Below are 17535 nucleotides of genomic sequence, written 5' to 3' on the forward strand. Positions count from 1 at the left end.
CAAAGTCTGAGAGACCTTTAGGTGCTTTTGTTTACATTTAACCATGTATCATATCTTCTGATGATCAACAAAGTAAAAAACAGGATTAATAACCTCAACTTTAGCCTCCATCTCTAAGTCGCTCTGTCAAATACATAAACAAACATACAATATGAACACTGGCCACATCAGATTTCTGCTCATGCCCCTTCATACTTGTGCTTTTTCATGGTGCAGATAGCAGGAGTCTGAGACGTTATCTTCGCAATTGATTATTATTAGAGAACGCTGTCTTCCCTACCTCTCTGCTTCCAATTCTTACATTATTCCTCCCTTTCTCTCTCATGCCAACAATCCCCAGCCCACTCCTCTCCCTCATTGATCTGTTTTGACCTTCAGTCGCGACAAGGCCACTTCATACAGCCTCCATATTTGTCCAACCTGACAAGATAAGCGAGACAGAAATACATCAACATGAAAAGGTTTTTATCTTAATTCATTTAGGGGGGGAAACAGGGGGGTGGCGGTGGAAAGTCACTTCATGTATTTCTTGTTTCTATTAGGTTCAAAAACTGACTCCATCTCTGAGGCAGGGCTGTGTTTGTATCACTAAATATCTGCTGTATTCAACTGACAGACAAAAATACAAAACTTCTTAGGAGTTTTTGAACTGTTTTATCAAGACACTGGAATTGGACCTAATCTCTGGTAAACCTATCTCAATGTTGTCAGTCACTGTTGCCTCGGCTTAAGCGATATTAGCCAAATATGTATTTATCTGACTTTCAAGTTTAATAAATAATGACATGATTTATGGTAAAAGTTGTGTTCATAAAGAAATTTCTTGTGTCTGTTTATGCAAAACTCTTTATACTTTATTTCAGAGATTATATTCTAAATTTGAATCCCAAAATGTATTCACTGTAAAAAATCATAATATTAACACTGGCTCTGTTATCTTCAAGTGTCCCAGTAAGCCATGACAATGAGCTTGCATGCACAATACCAGGACCCTGAAACTGAAACAGCTAAATGTAATTTAGCCATCATTAATTCATCATTTACATTTGTTTATCTACATCCGATTAGATCATGGCCCATTTAAATTATTTTATCACATACTGAGAGCTCACACCTCAAATCTGTTATAGATGCATATGAGAGCAATTGCTTCTTATTTGAAGTGTTACGTTCCAGCTTCATCTGTGGCATCTTTTTAAACTAGTGGTTTGAAACATTTTAAATAAATACCATAAAACCAAAATGCCAGCTTGCTTCTAGTCGTTTCTAACTCAGATCAACATTGAATGTGGCATTGGTCCTGTTTAGGTAAATGTCCTAATTTTCTTAAAACTTATACAATTCTCCTTCCCAGTTTGAGTTTGTTAAAGTGATCCCCTGCAATTTAATTTTGAGAAATGAATGGGTTTCTGTACTGCCATTGCTTTACAAGTGAGACATGTTAACCTGCACAATCTCCAAGAGCACATTTCCCAAACTGTCCATCTGTACAGTACATCCACTGCTTTCCACTCGATAGTGTTATATGTTCATAAAATTTAAGGACATCGGCTTTTCAGTGATATATTTGAGATATTTGACTTTAGCTCAAGAGCTCATTCTTTCTATGACAGAAACCGAAAACATGCAGTTGAATTGTGAATGAAGGCTGAATTGATGGAATTTCCCTTGAGGGCATAGATACAGAGGCTGTGAGATGAAGCTGCCTTCTTTCAAAAGAAATGACTTCATTTGGCGTATTTTTCTAAAGCAGTGTGAGAAATTGTGGAGAAAATATTACAGGAAATTTTCAAATCTGGGCTTTTTAGTATGATTTATATTTCCTAGCAGACTTGGCTGACATTCATCCTGCCCTTTTCCTTTTCAGAACCACTGAAGGCCATACCACCTTATCGCCACATTGCCATTTGGGACGCAAACCTTTAACCTTTTCACGCTAAATGCTCCGTGCCCCTGACGACACCAAACCTGTCCATGAAGCACTTTAAAAACTTGGTGTTGAGTGATGCATTCAGACAAGACTGAAGATGGGGAAAATAGAAAGTTTTAGGGAATTGGATTGAGAAATAATGCAGAAAATCCAGACTTTAGCAGTGAATCTGTGTTTGGGTGAGTAAGGTTGATGCAGCGTGTTTAAATCACCCCATGAATCCTGCAGGTGTAGGGGAAAAAACTGAATGGAGAAAGCCCTGGGCTGTTTTTTAAAAGCTGCTCAAGTTCCTACCGAGTTACTGAGAAGGGTCAAGGGAGAGTCAAGGTACATTAGAGATTTGTATTTGCGGGAACAATGTGTATGTTTGTGTGTGCAGGTGTGCAGGTGTGCAAGAGAAGCTTAAGATCACCAAAAAGTTGATGTTGTTCTTTCTTCCAGCAACTCTGGTTTAAATTTGAATTCCAATCATACAAGCATTGTAGTATAGTCTGGGAAGTAACAAATATATTTTCGGATACTATATTTCCGCACTTTACTGCACACAACAGTTTGCATGTTTGCACAGCTTTCATGTATATCCCGTCTGTCCGACTTTATACAACATGCTGCCTGACAAATCCTTGAGGTACAAAACAACTTTCGGGAGCTCTCGCTTTCCTCCTTGCTGTGAAATGTAGCCGAGGAAATGGGCGATGGCAGAATGCACAAGGAGAACAAATGTCAAGCAATTTCATGCCTTTGTGCCTCTGATGGGGCACCAAGCTGATAATTTAATCAGTAGTGAAAGACTAGCCTCATTCCTCCACAACCTCAGTCATCCCATCCATTGTTCATTGTCTAGGTTTTGTGAGAAAAGTATTGGAAATTTACATAGGAAAAAGAAAGAGGTCAGTGAAAGAGAAAGCAAATGAGCGAGAGGAAGACGTAAAAGTCAACGAGACCAACTTGTGATACTGTCTTGAGTCATGAAAGAATGACTCCAAAATATTACAGTAGGTTTTCACACCGTCATAACATTTATTCTTTTGTAATACATATGATCTAAAGTAAACATCTTTTCAAGGGTCCATTATTTGAAAGCATGACAAGGTTTGATAGTTTCAGTTATGAATCTACTTATTATTTATGATATCCAAGAAGTGTTGAGTGTTGCAGCCAATTACTTACTGGCTGCGACAAAGTTTACCCCTGAGACTCCCAAAGTGTTTTGTGGACTCAAACGCTTCCCCCACCCTTCCATCGGCATAATGGTGAGTAGATAATGAGTACATTTTCATTTTTTGGTGAACTATCCCTTTAAAATATGCAGAATTGAAAAAATGAAAACTAAAAAAAACATCCACGATTGTACTACAAAGTCTATCTCTGACTCAAAGAAACTTATATCAGCTCAAGTAAAACTTTCTTTTCTTGTGTATGTTACAGATCTACACTATATCTACATCTATAGAAAACCATGAAAATTGTCCCATGAGAGCAGATGTTACACTCGTGGACTATTTCAACAGGAGTATTGCTTACTGCTTCCAAACAAAACAAAAGGAAGACAAACAGACTAACAAACAAACAAACTTTTATACATCCACTAATGCAGACGAACACAGAAAGGTATGCATGCCTATGCTTTGCTCTCAGTTGTAGATATGAGGTCAGGAAAACTGCAGGACCGTCTGGATTTTGCTTCATTAGTACTGTCTTACTATTACTTACAGAGGAGCCCGACAGAAAATACTTCTGAGCAGAGAGAATAGAGGTTGAGCAAAACCAAGGACCAATCTGTTCTCTCACAGAGACAAAAAAGACTAGAAGACTAGAAGAAGGTGCAGTTAGTCTCTGTACATTTAGTCTCTGTAGTATGTTTGTCTTTACACATGTGCAGTTCATGCCTTCTTTAAAGCAGCATAACTTGTTTTGATGTGATGTGAAGCAGTCAGTGCAGAAAGAAAAACAAACCATTATGAGGTGTAAGATGTCAGATATGAAGCTATTCATTTTCTAAAAATCACAACTTCATTTTTAAACTAGATCAGTTGCCTGCATAGAAATCAGTCAAGTGGGCAGAGTTAAGGATCAGTGCGACACTGGAATAAGATGTCACCATAGGAGCTGCTACAGGCCCTTGTCGCATTAATGACATCTTTAGCGATTGTATTGCCGTCCTTGCTATTTAATATGCCTTGCAAATGGTGCTATCTTGTCTTTTTCTGAAGATTGGATGAAACTTTAATGGTCCCTGTGGGGAATTTGGGTACTTGCAGTGGCATAGAGAAGGATATAGATAAGAAAAGAACAAATAGACAGTGCTTAAGATAATTTGATAAGTAATTGCCACAGCAGACCATACCATGATTAACACAACAAGATAAAAAATAGGAACAGTGTGTCCTCGTCAAGAGATTTACGGGTTAGGGACACACAATTGTGCAAGTTTACTGTTCATGTTACTGGTTATACAGATGGAAGAGCATATGTTAGGAAATGAGATTGTGAATGTCACTCTGCTCCCATAAAAAAATGCTAAAGCGCCCCAGGGAAAGGCACCTGAACCCACAGTTCCACTTTCATGTACATACACCACTGCTTCGCCTGCATTTTATGCTGATAATATGAATAAAATAAATTCTTGTGGCACAATACGTGCATTTTTTCCATCTCATAGAATGTGTTATTCATATGGTATTGATGTGATCTTTAAAATAAAATACAACACAGACGACTTTAATCATGCATACATAATAAAAGGGAAATGTGGTGCACAGAATGTTGCAGTAAGCACCGATTCAAAGTTTTTTATGAGGAATGTTGCTTTTGGTTTTTCTTATTTATTTATATATGTTGTAATCAAGGCAAATCTAAGACCATTTTCTAATATCTGCAGCCAAGGGTGCATGAAACCTCACCTCGTCTGAATGCCAATTACTCAGTTAATACTCTGAATAAAGAAAACAGACATGCTAACTATACATTTCTTATCTTTCCATGACAAATAATGCCATAGGTTTGCTAAAAGCAAATATGTGTGTGACAGAATTCTGTATAGATGTTGGTTAAGCATGCAAATGTATCTTTATCTTAGGGATTCTGTAGGACAAGTGATTCCAGCTCTGAGCAGAAGAAATACTATTCTCCTATCGATCTTTTAAGTAGTATAAGGCACAGAGAGATGTGATTTTTTATTTCTGAGGTTTATCTTCTGTGTACATAAATGAAAATTCAAATATTTTCATTTGGTAAAAATCTGATCAAAGAAAGAAAATTAATACATTAGAATACATACTTGAAATATGGGTGAGTGGCTGAAAAAAAGGAAGAAAAGACAGACAACAAGTAGATATTTGAATATATATAATAAAGAGTATTTCATACCCTTCCCCTAGTGCACAAGAAGAGAAGAAAGGAAAGAGAAAGCACATGAAGAGAGAGAAAAAGGAATCAGGAGAAGGTATAAGGGGAAGAGATTAGCGGAGGAAGCATATATATATACAGAGAGAGCGAGAGAGAGAGCTTTGAAAGGAAGAAAAGAAAGCCTCAGCAGAGACAAACACAATCACAAGATGAACTTCTTTCTTTTCTCTCTTTCTCTGCCTCATTGCCTGCCCTCCTACAGTCATCCTATCTGTGTTTCTCTTATTCGCCCTGCCCGTCCATTGCCTCCTGGGTGGCTTCTGGCTGTGCTCGCTCTTTCTCTCAGCTGAAAAAACGAACAAAGAGAGAAGTCCTGCTGGTAAAAATGTAACACCTTCCGACCACTTCATCTTTCCCATTTAATTTTTTTTGGTTTTCTGTTTCACTCCCCCTCCTCCCAGTATCTCCCCTCATTTATTACCATATTTTACTAGAGACATTTTTTTGTCTACTCCTCATTATTTCTCTCTCTCTTTAGCGCCCTCACTCCTCCCTCCCTCTGTCATCTCAGCAGTGCAAACATATAACCTTTGTCAAGGTTGGCTGAATATTGACTTTTAAAAATAGAACAAATAAAGTAATACAATCTTCTATTAGAGTTATATATTTTAACCTGTGAGAACTGAAACTGGCTTTTTTCATAAATTATAACAACACATAACAATAATTTCCATCTCCACCATTAAAATCTGGCATAAATAACAAAGAGTTTTTTTGGTCATAGCAATGTGAATCTTCAGTAACAAACTGAATTGTGCCATCAAATGACTGAGACATCTTCAAAAACCCAAGAAGGAGCAGCAGCTTGAATCAGACCAGATAATAATTCTTCTCAACTTTTATCAACACCCATAAAAACATCTTTTCTCAACCATTGATAAACTATCCCAACAAATCCTCCCATGCACCTGGAGCACTTTCTAAGTCTGGCAAGTTGGCTGTCAGTATTTATGCACATAAAGAATGGCACAGTTTGCCTGCTCTGTGTTTTTCTTAAATTCAAATGTTGAGACTTGGCTCTCTTAAATATGTTTACATGAATATTTTGTGTGTCTTAATAACCTACAACAAATAGCAGCTACTTGCTGCTGTGTTTGGATCATGAGGATGAGTGTGTGTATGCTCATGAGGTTTTTAAATGCCTGTGTCTTTAAGTGTGTGTTTGGCGTTTTCTAATGTTATTTATCTGCTGTGATTTCAGTGTCTTGCCACAACAGCCTCTAGTCATTTGTAATAGTCTGTATCCACAGTGAAACATTTCACAAAATCTGATATTAACAGCTGACTATCTGCAACCTGCACTCAGAAAGACAACAGCTGAGCCGAGCTCCCTCATACACAAATACTGTCTCAGAGTGCTTTTGGGGACATAAATGAGGCATGATTTCATTTTCTAGCACCTCACCCTTACTCTACCCCGAACCACTTCTTCTAAGTACCAAGATGACGTCCTTGAACAAACCTTAACCAAAACCACTGACCAAAACAAAAAACACCTTTTTCTCCAAATAGGACAAACGTAAAACCGGTCTTTAGTCAGAAATTTCTCCCCCGATGGTAGCTTATAACAAACACATACACACACTTAAATTCACATGAGGTGCGGCACAGATGCGTGGCAATATGGCAAGACTGTTGAATATTTACTAGGTGTTGATGTTTTCAGATATTCCCCCTCGAGATGTGTACAAAATCATCATTCAACAGCAGCTGATAAATAAATAACTAACAAAGATAAACAACAATCAACATAGACAAAAAAATGACAGAACAACAATGTATACAGTTTCCTGAGGCAGAGTTCCAACACTCTGAGGCGCATTTCAACAAAGGAAAATCACAATGAGGGATCTAGACCATTTTGGAACTGTTTTTTTGTATATAGGAAAGGCACAAGTTGACATCTTCACTAACAAATTTATAGCAAGCACTGTGCACTTTGACACAGTTAATTCTTTGGCGTGATACAAAACGATTTTGTGGAACATACATGAGTATTCCCTTTGCATATTTGATAGCTTAGCACAGATAACGAAAGACTGAGAAAAGTCTTCACTAATTATTGAAAATTACACCGTGAAGTGCGCTAGTACCTGGATGGTGCACGTGAAACCCTGAACAAGTTCAATGTTAGATTATGGCCATTTGTCACCATTGAAAGGAGCAATCTCGACCACATCCAGGCTATTTGTGAAAATGGTGGTTAAAGAAAGAGGTGCCTGTGACATGTCCTCATTGACATACTTTCCATGTTGCATGAAATGGAGCATGCAACAAAAGTAGAATTTGTAGTTTTCTAAGTCAAGACAGCAAGATAGCCTGCACATATTTCGGCGTGTTACAATCGCTGTCAACTGTTAAGTTTATTCTCTCCTGTGTCGCAGTGTTTGATTTAAGAAAAACCTGTCAAAATTCATATACTCTGCAGTTGAGGTCACTGTGTACACACAGCACTACACAAGTGTCCTGACTCATATATTTTATTTGAAACTGTCTTTGACTTCACACTATACGATATTAGTCACTGGATTCTGATTCTGCTCTTTCTTTGTGCTTCAAAATACAAACAGTTTTGTTCTTGCAATGTTTTGAATCCACCTCCATACAAAAAGTTCTTGACAGTCTTGATCATTACAAAAAGTTGAGATACAAGCTATGCCAATATTACATTTTTAGGATATATCATATCTGTGTGAGTATATCTTTCCTCCATGGGATTGGATTTATTAGCTAGTACCCACATGACATACTGCACAGCGGTATTATATAGGAAACCATAAATGTCAGATTGAGTTGCTCAGTAGTAGCTGACTTTTATCAGGACAGCGGACAAATCATTTGATCAGGACATCTCCACCAGCCACGCCATTATCACATCAGACTGTCTCTCTGAAATTTAGCACACTCTTTACCGAATGTCCACATCTGGGAAAAAAGCACTGCATCAATAACCAATACACAAAAACACACCGAAATTCAGATACATTATGGATTGTTCCCATAACCGTACTTGCTTGCCTTTACTCTCCCTCTCTTTGTTCTCAATGATTTCCCTGCATGTCTAATCAATAAGAGACGAAACAAAGCGGGGCAGGGCTGATTGTCCTTGTTGTACCAGTGAAAAGGGAGGTATTAGATACATCCAAAAATCCAATCTCAGGACAGCAAACTGTGCAAATGTTGTTCAGGTTCACGTGATTACTGACAACTCCAGCGTTTGACTAAAAAGTTTACAGTATAGTGAATCAATTGTGAATATCTAGAGCAGTTTTGTACTTTAAACAACATGCTCCGCAGCAGGTTAACACTCATAAAATAGGGTTTATATGCAGTAGTGCATCTTCAATCTGCATCACAACTCTAGTCATTTATATCTGAATTCCTCTAGAGGAAACACTGCTTGTGGTGAACACTGCTGACAGCATGAAAGAAACGAAGAGAATGAGAGAGACAACGAAATATCAAAGAAGTTTCTTTTTTTTTCTGCCAAACTTGCAATCGATCCCTGTATCAGTTTGACCTAACCACAGAAATATGCTGCTCAAAACCTTCAAGCAACTGAACTGCTGTTCTTTAATGGCAACTGTAGTGTAAAGAGAAGATTTCCCCAAAGGCACAGTTCAAAGAGATTGTGGCTCATTCTAAATTTTAATTATTTCCAATTACTTTGACACAAACCCCAACTTTTTAATCAAAAAACAGCTAGGGGCGGGCTTACTTCGGAGTTTTTTGGCGCTAATTAGGTGGTGTACTTTGTGATCCTACACCATGCTCCTCCATCTGGATTCTCACACGAAAACCTAGTTAATTCAACTCTGCTTCGAGACTCCCCTCAAAACAAGCACGGCTAGTGGACCTAATTCATTTGACATTGTTGTTTCTACTCGGCGTTTGAGGATTGCAACCTCAATTAGAATGTAAATGTGAGGTGTACTTCTATGATGGTAAGGTTCAAGACAATGTGGCTTTCGGCCATTTAAGTATTGAAGATACAGAGTGGGCCAATGTGCTAAGAATCAATATCATTACTATTACTTAATCGGTATCCACTGGTGTTGAGTCTATCCTAACTGGAATGCCATTAAAATATTCCCCCAAAAAACACGAAAACAAAGTACAATATATTTCAATCTTAACATTAGATTTTGTTGTTTGGAAACTTATTCAGAGTCAAGGCAACTGTTGGATGTGTGGGTGCAGAGGGGAAAGAGAATTAAGGCCACAGGGCGGATCATTTCCCTATTCTCTACTTCAAGGGCTCGTAAAACTTTACAGTCTGTAATTGGGTTCAATTGGAAGTACCCCTAGGACCCAAGGCCATTAAGCCATATTAGCACTCTTGTCATTTAGGGACCTACTACAGAGAAACAACTTTTTGACCCAATCTCGAACCAGAAAACCACAGCTCACATGTATTATGTAAATAAATGGATAAAAGCACAGACTAGAGCAATAGGTCTCTCTCTCTGTTCCAAGCACTGATGGCCGTCATTATTGGTAATATATGAGGTGCCATTTACAACTAGAACACCAGGTGAATGCAGTTCAGAGGATTAACCCACCCACCAAGAAAAACCCAGCACTTGAACTTGAACACACATGAGTGGGATAAGAAGTACCCAAACTGAGAGAAACCATCTGTGGGGGAAAAAATTTTGCCTTATACTTTGACAATTTAGTTTGACCCATCCTGCTATCATGGCAGAGAGGTTTATGACCTACACTGCAGTCAACCTCCAGGGGATGACCTAGATGTTATGGCTTCACTTTCAGGGAGCTGACATGTCGTTCATCGGGGTTGAGGAGCTTTTTGCAATTTGAATTTACAGGAAAATGTTGTGGTATTACTTCTAACTTAAACTGAAATGCATACGAAATATATATGTATAATAATATGTATACACACAATGATTTAACGTGTTCATCATCACCACCCATCCACAAGTCAATGACCAAAGACAAACATCCTTCTATGATTTTCCTACACTTTGACCTTTGTGAACTTGTGGGAATCCATCACACATCTGTAAATTGTCAGGGTCGGATCCCAAAAATGCAGACCTAATTTCAAAAATGATGCTCCGCTGAAAGATGCTGAGGACACAAAAGATACATAACATCATCCCTCTCCCCTAAAATTTCGAGCATCAGAGATTCAGTCATTTAGAAAGACTCTGGTCAGATGGACTAGGTTGATGACGTGTACCAAAAACTTTAAATCCTTCCAATGATAAATTCCTTCAGATTTTCCTTTTTTTTTGCATAATTTCTAACAACAACATGTAAGGTAAATCATGTAGAAATGCAGTCTGTGCATGTCTCTTTCAATAAATACCAGCTTCTGTGAGAAAACACTTGGGTGTTCTCTTTACTTTCTTATATTTGGCTCCGTATCTGAGCAAGTAACTGTCCCAAGCCCACTTTTTAAACCATTACCCTACAGTATTCCAATCTTTCTAAAAGAAATCCTTTCCCATGCTCCTGAATCTGATAGGGCTCTGCACTCCTATCTGTCCTGAGACAGATACATGGAAATAGAGCCATGGATAGGGGAAGGGGCACATCCAAATCCTTCTCTGATGCCCTTGCCCGTGTCAGGGCTAACTCTCTCCAGGGAGTCTTCTCATGACCCCAGGACTTGGACAGAGGAGAAGGCGGCACAGAGGGAGGGATAAGAGGATGAAAGAGTGGAGATATTGAGTGTGCAGCATATTGTTTCTCTCTGCTGTGGAGCCAAGCATCAGATGATGTTAAAGACCTGATGTAACCCAAAGTCTGCTAGTGTCAGCGTGGCGATTTTGCTGTGTGAGACTGCTTCAACTTTTTTGGTCAGTTAATTGTTGATTGATTTTAGTCTCTCTGTTGAAAAAGTGCTCCTCCTTGCAGTTGTTTTTGCAGTGGTGGTTCCCCTTTGACACTGACTTAAGACGTCCTCTGGATTTTACTTTTGGCTTGGTGTGTTATTGTCATTGTACCTATTGTACAACAAAACCAAAGACTACTTTTCAACCCACAGTACTTTGTGACATTTTACCTTTCATTTGATGTTTTTCTACTTCCCATTCAATGTCTTCTTTTGTGGTTGTTCGCAAAAAAAATATTTTTCCTGACATACCTTTTTCGTTGGTTTTACTTGCCCAGTTTAAATAAGTGTCTTATTGTCAGATTATTTAGCATCATCCTAGCTATTTGAGTGAGTAACTCATCCCTCTATAGGACTTAACAGTTTGCTATTTGACCTTTCTCTGTTTCTGAACCTTTTGGGGCCATAAGCATGAAAATAAAGTTCTCAAAAAGAAGAAACTAAAGGAGTCAACATTTATTCTCTGAGTCAAGGAAGCTATAAATATTGAGAATGGCCTTTGGAGCCACAAACCACAGCTGATACAAAAACATGTCACGGAAACAGTCACCAATCAAAGGTCCCTTAAAGATTGCAGGGAACAAGGCCCTTGGTTTGTCTTTGATTTGGTCAAAATGCACCACTATTGAAAAGATCATTTTGGTGCTGATTGAGGTCACTTACGATTGGGTGTTGATTAAGGCCAAGTTGAGACCAACAACGGCACTACGTGTAAATACGCAGGCTCCTCATTCATTTCAAACAGACCGCTGTGCTGGTGCTGTTGTGTTTCAAATCAACAGAAACTACTATGCTGTAAAGTAGTGTCTGGGAAGCCTTCAGCACATCTTCTGTTTTTCATCTCATCCTTTCACCCTGATGCCAGACGCCCTTTACACTGTTGTGCTGTTGAACATTTAATATAATAATAACCGTTATAAATGGCTGGTAAATCTGACTTCAAATTACCTGTACATGAAACAGTAGCATGCCAAAAAAAGGCCACTAGCTTTTATGTCAATGTTGAATCTAAGGACGTTTCTTGACAGTGATGCTATTGGTCTTATTTTTCAGATGGCATTCCTCATCAAAAGTGTACTGTTTGCATTAAGGCAAACATTTTAGCATTTTAAATGTCCATTAAAACTTGTCATCCTTGCAAAATGTATCATCTGCCTAAGGCTCCATTCACACTGTTGTGGTTTTTGCAGTTAAAAAGCAACCTCAGCCTCATGTTGTGCTGATGAGGAAAATATGTTTTATTATAACTGTGCCTCGCTGCTTCTATCAGTAAACTGTACAAGCTACACATCTTAAACATGTACAAACTCCCTCGGCATAGACATCCACTACCAACTTTTCTACAGTTCCTTCATCCATTTTCAGTGTGTTTGTTGTTGTTGGCTGCCTATGTGTTGGCTCCTTTCATTTTATTTACTCAGTCACTGTTTTGAATGCTTCTCTAAGATGTTGAACTGTGCTGCTTGAAGAAGATGCCAGCCACAGCACCTTTTCCAAAGCGACCGCTTTCTCTCTGCCTCCCAGCCAGTCCCTATATACTGTGGAGTTAGAATAGTTTGAACACGGCTTACAACCATCCCACCAGAGGCTTTGAAAGTGCATGGCACAGCGTCCTGGAGTGTTCTCTGGGAAGCACCTGGAAGCTGCAGAGCACTTTGTTTCTGTGCTACTAGCATAACCCTGTTTTAGTAATGTGTGTCATGCAATCTGATGTCTTTGGCTTCAGTCAGTGGTAATATTATTTAAGCATTTCAACACTTAGAAACGTAGAAATCTTCAGTGCATCCAACTGCTAAAGGCCCATTACATTAAGTCTACATATGCCTACATTTATTTTAAGCATCACATCTTTCATCCATTTTTCCAGTCTGTTGCATTGTTAATTATGTTTCCTCCATACAATGATGAGGCATTACATTCAAATCAATATGTGCAATGGTGAATTATAAAAATAGATGTAGTAATCTGCAGAATTTATGAAGCCTTCCTTGATAGGAAGTTCCTGACCTGTGCTTTATCGTCTAAAGTGTGTATCATCTATCTTTCTTGTTTTCCTCTTTTCTTCTCCCTCTTTTCGTTGTTAAACTGTAAGATACATCATTAGTTTTAAATGGACTTCAATCCGCTCATTACATGTCCCATTTACCTTCACTGCATAACGCTCTACTTTTCATAATGAGACAGAAAAGAGGGGGTGAAGGGAAGCACATATGGAAATGTCAAGAGTGAAAAAAGCGGTAAGATGAGAAAAACACAGATAGAAAGAGAGATGGAAAGTTCCAATCAGAAAATTATCCCCATCTGCGAATATGGAAATGAGAACCAATTCTTTCTATTTGTTGACATCAACTTCACTATCAGTGTTAAACATCTAATCAAATACAACTCAATGAACAACTAGATAAAATAACCATCATGTTAATGAATACACTTCTTTCAATCTGTTTCTTTCTCTGCCATTTAACAGCTAATGAGTGATGGCAGATAGGGGGAGTATTTGAACCATGTAATCACATTTTTATCTGTGTTATTTTTCTGGGCTTTTTATCAACCCTGCAGTAGGTGATGCAACAGAAAGGTCAGTGCACTGTGTGTGTGTGTGTGTGTGTGTGTGTGTGTGTGTGTGTGTGTGTGTGTGTGTGTGTGTGTGTGTTTTACTTTGCATTTACACTGCTCTGCGCAGTTCTTTCCCTTCATGCATGTTTGAGCTTTTAATGTGTTTTTCAATTCATTAGCTCTTTCGGTTTGTGCACTTGGGACAGTGACTTTTACTTTACTTAATAGTGTGTTTTTATTTGTGCCATGATATGCATGTTTATAGATGTGTGCATGTTGAGTGTGTGTAATATTAGTTTACTATGTCCACATTTGTTTATACCCTTAATTGATTAGTCTTGTCTATGACGATGTTGATGGTGATACGGTCAATTTATGCAAAACTGCTGCAGTAAGTGCTATTTTTACCATCAAATAATTTGTTTTATGTCACTCCACAGAGGTGTTAATGACATTAAAACTCTTGGAACTGATGGAAATAAAAACAGCCCATAACTTGGATTTGCTGCATTGAATTTACAACACAAATCCCATGAGCTTCCTTTCCTCTCTTCACCATAGACCTTCATCACCTGCACTGACTCATCCACAGTTGACTCTATTGTCGCCCCCCCTTTTTCTCTGTATCTTTCACTTCCTTCAACTAATCTAACTTCTTCTAGTTCACGTTGTCCTAATAATGACTCCTCCTTCTTCCTGATCCCTCAACGTGCATGTGTTCCTGTTCCCTGTAATTCCAATTTTGCATTGCTTTCAGCATTTTTGTCTCACTCTGTAAAGTTAATTTTCTTTAATAGATACTGGCTGGAATCATAGAATGAGGATAGAAAGGGAACCCTGGGGAATCACAACCTCTACTAGGCCGCTGACGCACATCTTTGTTTTAATTTGTATTCCCACACATTTACATCAACAGCATACAAAACAGGATTTAAGGTAGCATGCATACAGAATGATGCCCATGAAAGGACACATATTTTCACTCGGCAGAGCCAAAGAAGTCAAACAACCATGTGATGTAAAATAAAAGGATCTTGCAACTCTTTTTGTCAACCACCACACCCATACTGGTTCAGTGTTTTAAACTCCTCTGTCTTTTCCACTTGTGTCATGCCAGTCAGCACACCCTGAATGCAAACAGATTTTTGCTGTATCCCATTATCCGCTGCTACCACTGCGACTCAAACTTCTGGCAGGAGCAAGTTCAATTCAATCTATTCTTCTTTACACTTCCTTCTATCCGCTCCTCCTGTACTTTATTCTTCCATCACTGTCCTCTGCCTCCTCTTGTATCTGACCTACTTCTTTTTTTTCTCTCTCAAACTATTCAGTCAATTATGTCTGTACAGAATATGCAGTGTATGCTTGTTTCCTCATCACTTCCTTGTCTTCCCCTTTGTCTCTCTCTCCACCCCCATCTCTTCTCTTTCCTGCTTCTCTGTTCATGTTTTCCTCTCTGGCTTAAGGCCACTTCTACTTAATCCTGTTTGACAATACCCAAATGAGACTGAGACATTAGTAATTAAGGAACTTCATATGCCCTTTAAAGACACCCAAAACACACTCCAGGAGAGGATAAACACAGACACACGCAGATGCACTGACTGGAAGATCAGCAGTTTGTGCAGCTGATATTGGAAGCAACATTTCATCAGTGTGTTGCCTGTGTTGCATAGGAATTATTAAGATGCTGTCTGCGGTCTCAAGCGCTTTGTTTCATATCTGTAAAACTAAAAACCACAAGCTTGTGTCAGTTCCCATCATCTTGAAAGGACCCTCTCCACATAAGTTTAGATTGAAACAACTTAGTCCTCTGCAAAATGACAATTCAATTTACAGCTTATAAATACTATAAACTATTTGGGCCATTGTAGCTAAAGGTAAAGATATTCTGAGTAAACTCAGAAGAGTTCAAAGAAAAAAAACGGAAATCAAAGTGGTACACTTACAAGAAAACAATTATTGATTGAATATTCTTTGGGACTATAAAGTCATCTTAGATTAATGTCATATATACAAGATTTTGTGCATCGAGAACTGCAATGCAGTGTACAGGTACGATCTTTGGTGACATTTATTAGCAATTCAAATGGGGTTTGTGATACAGCAGGACACAAGATGACAGACAAAAGCTATATCATCTCATCTAAATTAGCATGTTGGCCAAATCACTTTAATATCTCTTGAAAATCCAGATGCTCTGATAATTTAGAGATCCTGGGATCACATATATTTATAGCAGAGTCCAATTGTGAGGTAGAATTTCATCAGGCGGCATAATACTTGGAAAGTGGAGCACATTCTTTTTTTTTTTACCTGCTATGGTCCTAATAGAGCTTCATAAATATAGGGGGAAAAAAAGGTTTAGCACAGCTCATCGGCTCTGCACTACACGTGTTCAGGTGCATGTATCAGGGGAAGACTCATCTTGGTAACAGCCTGACCCTTGCACACGGCAGCCTGAAGGGATTCTGTTCCCCCTGTCAGGCTGCCAATCACCAGCACACCTCTTTCTGCAGAGAGCTGATTGTAAGTCAGTGTGCCACAGAGCTGGCTACTATGCTAACCCACAGAGTTCTACATAACACTGCTAGTTTTTCCTAAATTGTTATTTGTGGTGTCACTATCTTAGTAATTATGCAAGAAAACACACCTCATACATATTCTACCACAAATAAAATATTAAGAGCAGGAGTAACGTGGAAAGTGAACCATTGTGCCAAACAGGCTTGTCTGATGCACTCACTTATATTCACATGAGTATTCACAGCAAATGAAGGAGACTACTTACTTCAGGTCCTGGAAGGGTTCTGCCCTTACATGTGATGTCTCTACAGAATGGCTGAAAACCACACCTTCGTTCCCTGGAGAGAGTGGAAGAAAGTAAGGAAACTAAATCACACGTGTCTTTTGTGTGTAATCCTGCAACATATTATCTCATACCTCTATTCTTGGAGTTGAAGAAGGCACTTAAAATGTGTCATACAGATTATGTCCAAATACAACAATGACTATGTTTACATTGACTTAACACGGACGATTGAATTTATTCTGAATAAGACATTACTTTGACTGTGACGTTTACTGGAGTTGCTAATAGAACATCTCTGGCATATTCCCATTGACATGTTACGGAGCATAGTCTGATTAGGATTTGAGTCAAATTAAAGTCCACTACGTCATACATCTGACACAATCCTACTGTATTCTCTTCTAAGTGTTTTCTTTCTTTGTTGCAAAATTTTAAACTTCTTGTTATTTTTCCATATTAGTCCCAGGCGAACCCGGGCCATGAGTGTCTTAATTTAATGATTGCCTATTTCGAGTATGACCTTATTCAGGTTTAGGTATCAGAAATTGCTGTTTACATGACAGTGTCTAAGTCAGACTGTTGTCTTTTATGGGTTAATGTCAGAATATTGGCTTATGTAAAAATGTCTACTGTTTCCAGGGGCAATAAATACATTTACCCATAACATATAGTAATACCAATATAAGAAGTAGTATGAAGGTACCTTATCAATCTTTTATTAATTATCTGACATGTAAGATGGCACCTGTCCAGCTACACAATGCCCATGAAGGGAATCAAAAATAAGCTCACGAGTGTCACACCTCAACAGCTGCTACCACACTGGCTCATGCAAACAGCACTTGCATGCAGTCTTCCACATTATGAAGTCTTTGCTGTGCAGCTCTCGTTACTGCAGAGGGCAGCAGTGTGAGGAAAGTTATCATCTTGAATTAAAAGATGAAAAAAACTTTCTACAAAATAAAT

General features: G+C 38.5%; 1 protein-coding gene across 1 annotated transcript in view; it reads right to left on the minus strand.

Annotated features, from left to right (window-relative positions):
• LOC118115073 (zeta-sarcoglycan) overlaps window positions 1–17535 on the minus strand; it is a 323672-nt gene that overhangs the window by 24096 nt on the left and 282041 nt on the right. The window contains exon 6 of the mRNA XM_035166010.2: window positions 16549–16621. Within this exon, the coding sequence (XP_035021901.1) occupies window positions 16549–16621 (73 nt within the window). The remainder of the gene's footprint in view (window positions 1–16548; window positions 16622–17535) is intronic.

This window comes from Hippoglossus stenolepis, chromosome 2, assembly GCF_022539355.2.
Source record: "Hippoglossus stenolepis isolate QCI-W04-F060 chromosome 2, HSTE1.2, whole genome shotgun sequence".
NCBI lineage: Eukaryota > Metazoa > Chordata > Actinopteri > Pleuronectiformes > Pleuronectidae > Hippoglossus > Hippoglossus stenolepis.